Source organism: Synchiropus splendidus, chromosome 13, assembly GCF_027744825.2.
Source record: "Synchiropus splendidus isolate RoL2022-P1 chromosome 13, RoL_Sspl_1.0, whole genome shotgun sequence".
Taxonomy (NCBI): domain Eukaryota; kingdom Metazoa; phylum Chordata; class Actinopteri; order Syngnathiformes; family Callionymidae; genus Synchiropus; species Synchiropus splendidus.
Window position 1 is genome coordinate 758,725 of NC_071346.1, and position 11,767 is coordinate 770,491.

Here is an 11,767-nt window from a genome sequence, read left to right on the forward strand (position 1 = left end):
CTCCGACTGCGGTGTCCGGTGTGAACCTCCCGCCTCTGGTCCCATGGTGCTCTGCTCTCTGCATCACAGATGTTTTGCATGGCGTCTGCCTGCCGTGTGTGTCCTCCTGCTGCCCAGCATGTGTGGCTGCTTCAGAAAACTGCTCCGTCGCCCTCCACTCCATGGTCCCAGCTCAGTACAAGGCTTTTACAGGAATCACCGTGTTGAGTGTGTCAGTAGGTTATGAAGCTGAGGATCACTCTGAGACAACATGGAGGAAACGTTTGGCAACAGATCTACTGGAGAAGTTAGGTGCAGGAAAGGTGTCTTTGATTGATCCATTTTGAAGCTGGGAGGCAGAGTTTTCTGGAGCGGCCGCGGCACGCTTCCCCCTCCGCCGGCGCTGCAGTGGTGTCCGGGTGCAGACTCCTCCTGAGAGAAACCTCTGCCGTCTGCTCTCCAGCTTCAGTACCTCCCTCCTCCGTGGGGAGACTGCAAGTCCACCCCCATCGACTCCGAGTACTTCTCCACCTACAGCATCACCGCCTGCCGGATCGACTGTGAAACCCGCTACCTGCTGGAGAACTGCAACTGCAGGATGGTGCACATGCCGGGTAGGAGGTCTGGACAGGTAGGCCTGGGTGTGGAGGCTCCTCCCTAACGCTGTGTGGCTCTGCTCGGCAGGGAGCTCCACGGTGTGCACCCCGGAGCAGTACAAGGACTGCGCTGACCCAGCGCTAGGTGAGCACGCACGCACGCACGCGCACCCTCACACACACACGCACGCCTCTCCACGCTGCTTTGAGCAGCTCCATGAGCAGAGCAGCTGTGATGTCCAGACTGATGTTTAATTCCTGACCTCTCTCAAGGAAAGTGAACGATGGCAGCGCTTTCTTCTCTTCCTCCTGTTTGCAGCTGTGTGTGTGTGTGATGCTCCCGCTGCAGTCGTGGCCTTATCTTTCAATGACTTTGATCATCCACAGACTTTTTGGTAGAGAAAGACAACGATTACTGTGTGTGTCAGACCCCCTGCAACATGACTCGCTATGGCAAGGAGCTGTCCATGGTTAAGATCCCCAGTAAGGCCTCTGCTAAATATCTGGCTAAGAAATTCAACAAAAGTGAGCAGTACATCGGGTAAGTGACCGGCAGCAGCGGCCTCTCATGTGTGGATGGTCTCCATCGTTCACCTTCAATGCAACAATACTGAGAGACAGACTCAGGCACGCTGACCTGCCGCTGGCCTTCACTGTCCTCTGCTTCCTCTCCAGGGAGAACATCCTGGTGCTGGACATCTTCTTTGAGGCTCTCAACTACGAGAAGATAGAGCAGAAGAAGGCCTATGAAATCGCCGGACTGCTGGGTGAGAGCGGTTCCACCTCCACCTCGCTTTAGACGTAGAGACCGTTCACGCTGCGTCGCCGTGGAGGAGAAGATCAGCGGCAGCTGAGTGGTGTCTCTGACATGTTAAACGTGCCAGACCAACAGCAACGCACCAACCTTCATGGGTGAAAGCAGAGTGAGCTGCTGAGACTGGGTCCTCCCAGACGGTCTCTCCACTCTACTACACTACCATAGTGCACTGGCACCGCCGACGCTCTCATGACCATCATGAAAAGGCACTGGATTTGTGTTTCTGTTCCTCATGGCGACGCAAAATTCCTTTTCATTTCTTGGATGGGAATGAAGTCCTCCATCGCGAGTGGTCTAGTGTGATCGAAGGAGGTGGGCTTGACTCGTGTCCCTCGTCTCACCCCTGCTCTGGTCTGTCTCAGGAGACATCGGCGGTCAGATGGGTCTCTTCATCGGCGCCAGCGTTCTGACCATCCTGGAGATATTCGACTACCTGTACGAGGTACGGTGAGAATCCAGAGCTTCACTGAGGCTGAGGGGAAACAAAGCTGGCAGTTTCCAGTGGAGTGGCAGTGGACTTTGTTTTGGTTTCCAGGCGGGTACAACTTGATGTGCAACTGTCAGACAAGATGTCAGTCAAAAGGCTTGAGCCTGTGCAGGGGAACATGTGAGGCTGAGAGCAGCTCCACGGTACTGACATGGGAACCCAAATGTTACTGAAAAAGCCGTCATAAATCTGACAGCTTGGACCCGAGCAGAACAGAGCTGAGCCTGAGTCAAGGTTGTCTCCGCTCCGAGATTTACTGCTCACTTTAGTTTGCAGGAGCGATGTGACGCAGGACTCATGGAGAGAACATAACTTATTTCATGCCCTGCCCTCCAACCACCAGTCAGTCCAGTTGTTGATATATGTCCCACAGAGCCATTGTTCTGACGCTGGGACGACAGTGTTCTGGACCCGTTCTTTGACCTCCACCTTGCTATCTGGACGCAGAAGTGACAAGCACTAGAAGATGAGCGATAATATCCGCCTGTTGAAATGAGTTGGCATGTTTCCTGAGGTGATCCACGTGGATGATGGTTTTAACAATTCAGTCCAAGCTGATGCTGATTCTGGCAGTTGCTCTTCTCCGTGTGTTGAGCCAAGAAAGCTGCAGAGAACTTCACTCCGCTCTCTTGTGTCTTCCAGGTGTTCAAGGACAAGATTGTGGGTTACTTCATGCGCAAGAAGCGGCCGCAGCGCTGTCAGAGCGACAATCTGGTAAATTCCGCCTGTGAGGTCGAGTAACTGGTGGAGACGGTGAGAGCGTAGCCACGTCCCACACGTCCGCGGAAGATGAAGCGCTTTTAATATGAGGCACCAGAGAGGGGTGGGGGGTTACAGACACCGGTCTGCTCCTCTAGAACCTGGTGTCTGAAGGTGAACAGCTTTTCTATTGGACGGCGCCGATGCATCTTAGTGCGACGCTGCCAAACGTGCCTCGGGCTCCCACCCAGCTGTGGCCCTGGTGGTCCGGCCAGGACCGTTCTCTCCATCAGGTTGATTGCATGCACACCTGGTGGGGAGCTCTCCTGGCCATCACCCTTTCCCCAGCCTCTCCCCTAAACCTAACCCTCCACAACACATGGCTCACCTGAAGCAGGACTCTCATCCAGACAGGAGCCCAGTTACTTTGAAGTCCTCCGATTAAGGCTTAACCTTGTGGGGTCCAGCAACAAGGTCCCCACAGAGCACACTGTCCTCACAAGGCGGTGTTTCTTCGACTTAGTGCAGCTAAACCAGGCGGGAACTCGCCATGTCAGTGGGAGCGCCCTGATGTTGTCGGTCGAACTGGTAGCACAAGTTTTGTTCTTGAGTGACGGATTGCTGCTGTGATATTTACTGTCTTCTGTTTCATCCATCCCACGCTGTCTCCTCTGCTGTCTCCCTCACCTCCCGCCACACCAGTCCATTGTCACCTCACCCCTCAAACAACCGTGTAGCGAAGTAAAACTCTCAGCTCATTAACTTTCATCCCTCACCGTCGCCCCCCCCTCCCCTCACTTCTGTTGCCACGTCACCCTGGAAAACATTGTGTTTTACCTCATCTCACCCTCACCCATCTTTCTTTTCATCATGTCTATTCCAGGAGTTTCCAGAGAACCCAACCAGCCCTGGTGTCACGCCCAATCATGCCCCCAGGTAGAACCACCCCACCCCACCCCCTCACCCCCCGCCATCCTCACCCCCCCCCCCGTGGCTGTCAGTCATCCCACTCCAAACGTGATTTGGTCGCTCAAAGAAGAGTTGGTTGGATTCTCGCTCAGATTGGACGCTCAGCCCAAACCCTGCTCCTCATGATGAATGGTGTTTCCCTCCTGTAGGATAACGTGCAGCACTGCTGTGGAACCCTCCGTTCCTCACCTCCCCGGCACCTGGGGCTGCTCACACGGCTCTCAGCAGACACGCACCTGGGCGGCGCCGCCTCCGCGCTGCATGTAGGGGGCGCTGCCGGGCCGGCGTGTGCTGACAGAGGAGCGCTCAGCGCAGCTGGCGGTCAACTCAGAACACAGAGGGGGCGCTGTGGCCGCCTGCCTCGGTCCACAGCGCCCCCTGCTGTCACAGCTAGCGTTGCTGGGAGTTTGTGAGGACCGTGTTCCACCCGGACGCCCTGAGGAGGGGTCAACTCAAACACCTGCTCCAGTAATGGCTCCACGATTGGGCGAACGTGGTTGTGGAACCGGCGTCCGAGCGTAACACGGTGCTTCTTCACAAATGAAGCAACGAGGACGCTTCATGGTTTTGTGGAAGGAGCTGTTGGAGTCACCGCAGTGCCTAACACTGATGCACTCCTCCTCCAGAGCGGGCGGGTCTGGTGCCCAGACCGACCCTGCTCTGGGCCCCCACTGGCAGGTTAGGACCATGATCCAGGCGCTCCGTGACGGCTTGGCCTTGCTCTCTGCCTGGTGACCAGGGTGGCGCCCCCCGGTGGTCGCCCTGAGTTGACCGTCAGCTGTTCAGACCGGTGCCTGCAGGCTCCAGGTGCTCAGTCTTTCTGTGCATATTTTGGCCTCCAAACCAAAGCGTCTCTAAACACTGTGTTTTCTCCCTCCCCCTCCCCCGTCCCTGACCCCGCTGCCCTCTGAAACATATGCAATGCTGCAAACCGTCCTAACAACCAACTGACTTGCTCATGGCCCTGCTCATATGTTTCTGTCCTCCATCCCTCCCCGCTCCCGTCATCACGCTCCCTCAATCTGGTTGACCTCCCCCACCCCCCACCCCCCGCCCCGTGTCTTGCAGAGCACCTGTGACACCCTCCGGAGTCACTCGGACAGTCTCGGATTCGCGCCGAACATGCTACCTTGTCACCCGGCTCTAGGCAACCTGGAGGAGTTTGCCTGTTGACAGGACTGCTCAGTGGCTGTCTGGGGACTGGACGGAAAACTGTGAAACCATTTCCATATTTAGCCGAGAAAAGAATCCACGCCTGAATAGAATCACTAGAAGAAGAAAACCTCCCAAACAGATCTCAGGTTCAACTGCCCCGTCGAGGCGTTTATTTATCCATGTGTTTGTGCGGCTCCGCCCATCGCCAGAGGGACGTTTGGTGTTTGTTTCCGCTGGTTTGTGTTGCAGCGTCTCTGCTGCGCTGAGTGACCTCATCGTCTGTCACCGTGTAAACACCAGAGCCTCTCTTTCAGCCCAGGACACGAATGTTGCCTTCTGACACTCTTGCTTTGACTGTCACGCCCCACGGGCCGAGCGGCGCTCGGGCGGCGCTCGGGCGGCGCTCGGGCGGCGCTCGGGCGGCACAACCTCCCCAGACCCAAGCAGCTAGTTCGACTTAGCGCTTCAGCTGAGGCGAGCGGCAGGGGAGGTCCGATCCTGACCAGACCCGCTGCGACTGAAGGCCAGTGGCCTGGCTTTGGGGGCCTCCTTCCTCCCTAAACCACCCAATATGACAAGTGCCGGCAGCACCTGATGTACTCATCAGACTGCAGGAGAAAATAAAAGAAGCTGATTTTTTTTCACAGGAAAAGACCCACGACCCACCTGTGGGTTCTGACCCGGTCCAGATAGTAAAACTGATCTGGGCTGGATATACTCCAGGCCACATGCCCCTCGAACTCTGCGGCAGGTGTCCGTCTGGGCGGATCCAGACCAGATCCAGCCACAAGTCATCAGATCTGGGCCGGATCCAGCTGCTGTCTGGCACCAGTTACGAACCACTGGTCCAAGATATCTTGACTTGAGAGACTATTTCGACGTCAACAGGCTGAAAGGTTAAGCTAGGTCAAGAGTTAGCTGGCTAATGTGTAGCTTTAGCATGGCCGCTTGCATGCAGCGAGCAGGCGAGCGAGGACGACGCTGGCTGTCGGCTGGGCTCACAGCTGGCGCTCGCACCTGAGCTAGCATCACAGTCGCCGCTAGGCTACACCAGAGCATTGAGTGGTGTTGAGCGTCAGGGCAAGTGGATTCATGAACGCAGAAGAAAGTGAGTTGCTAATGTTTAACGCGGGTCACAGAAGAGCTAGGTGTGTTGAGCTTGGGCTCGCTAAGCTAATTTGGCGGGTTAGCGGTGAACATCTTGCACCAGCTGGGGTTCATGGACTACAGAGGTTGGTCCATTCCCAGGTGAGAGTTGGGCGGTTTTGACCTTGTGAGTCACAGTTCAGCTAGGAAAAGTGGCCAGTGCTGGGTCCTGGGACTTCCATAGCAAGTCGAGCGTTGTGCAGCCCGAGCACACGCCACCGTCTCCTGGCAGGACGGTCCTGCTGGTGGGGCAGGAGACGATGAGCCGGGCCTCGTGAGTGAGGGAACTGTGGGATGTAGGGGGGGCAACATTGGGACGTAAATGTGGAAACAGAAGTGGAAAAAAAAGTGGATATTTTTCTCCATTGAAACTTGAAGTTTCTGTTCATCTCCAAACGTTGCCCCTCCTGGCTTTCCTTCCAGAAGACAGGAGAAGTGTCCGCCAAGAGTGCGAGGCGTTTTTGACAGGGAACCTTGGGCCTGAAAGAGAGCAGCGGGTCTGGCGGGTCTTTCAAGACTCCACGATTGTTTCCCATTTCCTGGGACGCACTGTGACAGACGGACTGAACAGAGACTGTAAATGCTGTAAAGTTAGCTGTTGACTTAGACTAGAAGCAATCGGGCTTTTCTTTGCCTTATTTACTACTGAACAGCAGCGTACCGTCATCAGTGTCTTAGCGGTGTTCATCAGCACAAAGGCCGCGGTGGTCCCCAGCGCTGATCCGAGCCCTGTGTTGGAGGCAGACCACGTGTCGCAGTGGTGTCGGAGGGCAGAGCGACTGCACCTCGCCTTCCAGTTTTGTAATGACTGGGGTGACTGGACTTCATTAGAACAGAATTGCCTCAAACAGCGCCCCCTTTCGCTCGCTTCATTTATAACAGAAATGCATTGTACAGTTTTACCGTGGTATCCTGTTATTACTCTTATTATCAAGACCATGTAACGAGTCACAAAGAAGGGTTTGTGATGTATAAACCAAGTATAATAAACTCTATTTACACCAATCACGAGCGAGGCTGTCGCTGCGCTTCCTGTCCACACGAGTTCAGGGCCATGTTCATCATCTTCCAAGCGCAAGGCGCAGGACTGCAGCCAACGTGACCTCTGTGAAGGGTGTGTTGACGACTGTCGGTGGTGTGAAGCACAAGCCCCTGGAGATCAGCCATGCAGCCAAAATGGCCGACACTGTTACAGACGCTGTGTTGTTAGTCATGCGAGTCCTCATTAAAGATCATACACAAGTGACTCTGTTGTGTCATGAGCAATAAATGAGTTCAACCTCGTTGTTGCCCAACGATTTTTTTTTACCGCCGCCGTTTGATTTGAGGGTGTTTATGGAGACGAGACACCGTCACTCTCGGGCCATGACAGCGGAGGTTTGGGAAGCTCAGACGAGCCCTGACCTCCGGCTGGCTGCTCGAGTGTGAGACGCTGAAGTCGCCACAGTACCTGATGGTCTGACATGGTCCTGATACGTAAAGTCCGCTTCATCCCTATTCAATACATGGACGCCTGGATGTGCTGCTGCGTTGCTAAGGTCATCACTGGAGTGGAAGGAGGCGGCGATTCTCGCATCCGTCCGACCGTTTTCATGCTGGTGACATATGCTACTGCAGTATCTGATTTTTTCCCTGAGAATGAAGGCTCTTGTTAACAAATATTACAATATACAGCTGAACTTACAGTATCACAAAACACCTGCCCACAGCCTCAAACTCTCAAACCCATCGGGAGTATTTTCAGTCTATTTTTTTTTGCCGCACACAATTACATTTGGACGCGTTTGAGGAACATGAAACAAGACGCACCAGGAGGAATGAAGAGCCACACGCGCATTTCAGTTCCATTTACTGACACAAGCAAAACAACGTCTAAAAAAGTGCAAAATCCCGTCTTCATTTCAAAACCAGTCGCAGTGTTTCTTCACGCGTCTAACACACCCGGGTGCCAAGCGCCGTGGTCCGACCGTGAGTCCGTTTGAAAGTCACCGAGGAAGAGAAGACATTCCGTGGTTAATAAATACAAGCGTCGCGCTCTCGTCTTCCTGAAGTCTGCAGCAGAAAACGACTATCTGGAGCCACTCTAACGCTCCGCTACAAGCTACCGCACATGGACAGAGTAGACAACGCTGATGGTCCACTGATACGAAGATGAAGAAGTGGTTTGGTTGATCCGATTCAGAGCGAGCGGCTCGGGCCAATGACCTCATCACACTGCTGACGGTGGCGGCGATAACGAATTGCCGCGAGGCAAACAACAAGCTGCTGACTCTGCGAATGAAATGTTCTCCGCTCGGGCTCCTGATGAAACGACCCGCGTCTTCGCCGCAGAACTGCTGAGTTGACGATTGCGTCTCCTTCTGCTGCTTCTTTCTCACCTGCAGCACCTGCTGCTTGATCTCTGTCTGTCATGAACTGGAAACAAAAGGCCCGGAGCTTTCATCTGAGAGGCGCAAACTAAAGCTTCACTTCTGAACTGAGGAGGGGCACCAACCAGCCCAGCAGTCACCTCACTGGCCCCAGATGAACGGCCGAGACAGGAAGAAGCTTCGCAGTGCTTTGACCAATCGAGTCCAGCGGAGACGCGGCCCGGCGTTACGCTAGCTAGCATTAGCTGCCTCCTGGTGAGCGACGCGGGCCGCTGAGAGCCAGCGGACGAGGAGGAGGAGGAGGGAGGCTGTGACCGATGAAGATTCAGAACGATGCGTTGGCACAGGTGACACGAAGAACACAAAGGCATCACATGATCTAAACTTGCAGTTCTGAGGGAGCGCGGAGCAGATGGGCGCGTGAAGGAGTGGTCGGTGTGAGGAGCGAACAGGCACCACAGAGAGAGACGCGGGCGAGGGGCTTGCCTTGGTGGGGTGGAGGAGGATGGAGGCGGAGCTTGGGGCTGGCGGGCGGGCGGCTGTTTACGGAGGGCAGAAGTCGGCGAAGTACGGATGCTGCAGGGCTTCTTCCGCTGAAATCCTCTGGACTGGGTTACACTTGAGGAGGTTCTGCGGGGTCAGAGAGGGGGAAGGTGTCAAGTCAAGGTCCTGCTGAGCTGGCCACTCCAGGCCGTCACCCTTCCCCCGGAACACATGGCTCACCTGAAGCAGGACCCCTTTAGAATCACCCAGTTATTTGGAAGGTTAAACCCTTACATCAAGGTTTGGACCTGTGGGGACCAGCAAAAGGGCCCCACAAGTGTAGCTAAACCAGACACCCCCCCACACACACACACAGGTCTCAGGAAGTACCTGGAGCAGATCTCGTCCGGTGCTGCTGAGTTTGGGGACCACGTTGACCAGCGAAGTGGTGGCAGGATACAGAGGATAGGGCTGCGGAGCACGGCGACAGTCAGGCGCGTGCCAGCGGAGCCGGAGCGGCGGGTGGCCTACCTTGTAATCCGGGAGCTTGGTCATGGTCTGCCACTGCTCCTCGGTCGGCGTCCCTAACAATGTGGCGAGCGTTAAAGACAAACCTCTGGACTGGAGGAAGAGGAGCCGTGGCAGGAGGCTGCTGGGAAAAGGATATCTGAAGATTCTTTTCAGCTGGTCGTCCACGTCATTCCCGGGAAACAGCGGCCGTCCAGCGTTGGCCAGCTCTGCAGGAGGTGCGGACATGAGTCGTGCTTCTGTGAGACTGTTCGGACCAGTTCACAGGAGCTGGGAGGATCGCGCCAACGTCAAGGCTGTGATTCCTGGCTGGGGCCGTGGAACCCTCCGCTCCTCACCTCTGCTCTTGACCCTTCCCAGGTGAGCACTAAAGCAACGAGACGCCTCCTTCGGTCGCGAGGGCCAGTCCCTGAGGGACCTGCCCCTGTGCTACTGAGGGCCTGCGGAACTTTATTTTCCCAAAACGCTGTCTATAAATTAAGTGTTTGGAGTTGAATCTCAGCTCAGTTCCCTTCCTCTCTCTGTGGGAGAGACCTCCCTGGTGAAGACCACCACATGTACAAAGGAGCTTGTGCACAAGTGTTACCTGCAAAGATGCATCCAGCAGACCACATGTCGATGGAGGTAGAGTAAAGTTTAGCACCGAAGAGCACGTCCGGGGGCCGGTACCACAGCGTCACCACCTGCACACGGACCACAGCGGTTAGACCACAGCTGCTCCGCCGAGCGCTTCGTCGTCTTCTGCTGCTGCGGTGGTGAGAGCCAAACCCTGAGCCTCCTTCCCCAGGGAGCTGCGTGTGCGCTCCCACTGTGTGGGACATTGGCCGACAGCTGCCAAAAACGTTTATCAACAGTGAAGTGGAGAAACGGGTTATGATGGCAAGTGAGCGTCAGGGAGACGGGCGGATGCAGGTTTCCCTCTCACTCTTTCCACTGTGGAGCGATCAAGCTTTATCAAAGTCAAATGTGGAACAAGCAGCAGAAGCTGAGCGTCGAGCTGCACGGTCAGCAGTCAGCGAGTGGCGGAGGAAGTGAAGCGTGTTACCTCGGCGGAGTAACAGCGCACTGGGATGCCAAACGCCCGAGCCAGACCAAAGTCCGCCAGCTTCAATTCTCCGTTCTGAAAGGGCAACACAGGTCAGCGGATGCAGGTTGTGAGTCGAACTCACAGCCGAGCGCTCACTCTGTTGATGAGCAGATTCTGAGGCTTCAGGTCTCGATGAAGAACGTTGCGACTGTGGCAGAAGGCCAGACCCTTCAGGAGCTGGTACATGAAGGACTAGAAGGCAGAGAGGTGGCGACGTGTTACATCGTGTTTCTCATTCACATGTTCGCAGCTCACAACATGTTTTCCTTTTCATAAAGCATTAACCAGCTCTGAAGGCCCATAAGTGAACCGACGCAGGCGTCGCCATGGTCACCACCACACACCCATCTGTCATGACTTTTACAGTCCAAGCATGTTATGGTTCCTGCATTCAAGTGTTGAAAAAAGTGAACTCTCAATTTGAGAAACGTGTCGTTTCAGGGCTCTTCTGACCTTCACCGTCTCCGGATCCAGATCTCCGTTGCAGCTGTCAAAGTACTTCTTCAGATCCTGAGGAGGAGGACAGACGAGTCACCGGGCTGAAGCCACGCACCTGCCGCGCACACGCCTCCTCACCTGGTCGCAGTACTCGAACACCAAGGTCAGCTTCTTGTCGCTGTGCAACACGTCGTGCAGCCTGCGGGAGACAGACAGGGAGGGGACAGGTGTGAGCCGGACCCTCGCTGCTGCTGCTGCTGCAGCCGCAGGACGCCGTCACTCACCTGACGATGTTCTTGTGTTTGAGCTCCTTCAGCAGGCAGATTTCTCTCAGCGCGGAGCTCGGCACTCCCTGACAGAGCGATGGGAGCGTTCGTTTAGGACGAGTCGACACCACCACCGCAGCGCTGTCAACACCTCACCTCGTCATCGTCGTCCAACCGGACCCTTTTCAGCGCCACGATCTCGTGCGTCTCCCGGTTTTTGGCCTTGAAAACGGTGCCGTAGGTGCCTGAAGAGTCCAGTCACAGCTGACGTTAGACGCGAGTAGCACATCGCGGCTAACGCTGGCGGTAAAAACAATGACGCTTCTTATCCAATAATTTCTTTCGGCTTCACCGTTCAGTGCCGCGCGTCATGTTTTGCACCTGGGCTGTGCGTTACGTGTGAGGAGCCTCTCCCGGCTCTGCTGCTAGCGTTAGCATGTCAGGCTACTAGGATGCTAACCCTCTGCCGACAGATTCACTCACCCTCTCCGATTTTCTCCAGCTTCTCATACTTCTGCATGGCTCCTCAGCGCCGTCAGTCTGAACTAAGCTGCACACGTCAGGTCCAAACGGGGGATAACGACCGCTGTGATCATGGAGCGATCGGCGGCTAATGTTAGCTCGCAGCTAGTTGCACTTGTCTATTCCGCCCTCTAGAGTCCACAAGTGGAACTGCACCGCTGCGAGCTCGTTTCTCCGCGTCAATCAATAACCGGTGATCGATGGTTCATTTGCTCAACGGTAAGAC

At 55.4% G+C, this 11,767-nt stretch overlaps 2 protein-coding genes across 8 annotated transcripts in view; one reads left to right on the forward strand and one right to left on the reverse strand.

Moving 5' to 3' along the window:
- asic1c (acid-sensing (proton-gated) ion channel 1c) overlaps nt 1–7,335 on the forward strand; it is a 47,967-nt gene extending 40,632 nt beyond the window's left edge. For 2 of the 6 annotated variants that reach the window (XM_053884353.1, XM_053884349.1), the window contains exons 4-12: nt 443–593; nt 664–720; nt 963–1,116; nt 1,251–1,342; nt 1,755–1,834; nt 2,522–2,593; nt 3,281–3,319; nt 3,462–3,514; nt 4,616–7,335. In XM_053884353.1, coding sequence (XP_053740328.1) covers nt 443–593; nt 664–720; nt 963–1,116; nt 1,251–1,342; nt 1,755–1,834; nt 2,522–2,593; nt 3,281–3,319; nt 3,462–3,514; nt 4,616–4,694 — 777 coding nt within the window. In that variant the 3' untranslated portion in view covers nt 4,695–7,335. Of the gene's footprint in view, nt 1–442; nt 594–663; nt 721–962; nt 1,117–1,250; nt 1,835–2,521; nt 2,594–3,280; nt 3,320–3,461; nt 3,515–4,615 lie in introns of those variants that run through there. The other 4 variants (XM_053884350.1, XM_053884351.1, XM_053884352.1 and 1 more) reach the window with 4 other exon arrangements.
- On the reverse strand, nt 4,612–11,729 carry cdk5 (cyclin-dependent kinase 5). Of its 2 annotated transcripts, XR_008416464.1 has the most exons (13): nt 11,503–11,729; nt 11,176–11,264; nt 11,038–11,105; nt 10,892–10,952; nt 10,769–10,825; nt 10,412–10,507; nt 10,274–10,348; nt 9,815–9,911; nt 9,366–9,437; nt 9,232–9,290; nt 9,091–9,171; nt 8,704–8,847; nt 4,612–7,480 (listed from the first exon to the last, which is right to left on the reverse strand). XR_008416464.1 is itself a non-coding variant. In XM_053884354.1 (12 exons), exons 1-12 carry the CDS (start codon nt 11,537–11,539, stop codon nt 8,761–8,763), a joined length of 879 nt encoding a protein of 292 aa, XP_053740329.1. In that variant the 5' UTR covers nt 11,540–11,722; the 3' UTR covers nt 7,488–8,760. The 2 variants fall into 2 exon arrangements, 1 of the variants encoding a protein (XP_053740329.1); XM_053884354.1 differs by lacking the exon at nt 4,612–7,480 and having other exon boundaries at nt 7,488–8,847; nt 11,503–11,722.
- Nucleotides 11,730–11,767: the final 38 nt, after the last annotated feature.

Coding starts and splice junctions, on each gene's coding strand:
- cdk5 (XM_053884354.1), bottom strand. CDS start 11,539: ATGCAGAAGTATGAGAAGCTGGAGAAAATCGGAGAGG. Junction 10,826..10,891: donor TGTTCGAGTACTGCGACCAG/GTGAGGAGGCGT, acceptor CCTCCTCCTCAG/GATCTGAAGAAGTACTTTGA. Junction 8,848..9,090: donor CCGGACGAGATCTGCTCCAG/GTACTTCCTGAG, acceptor CTGACCCCGCAG/AACCTCCTCAAGTGTAACCC.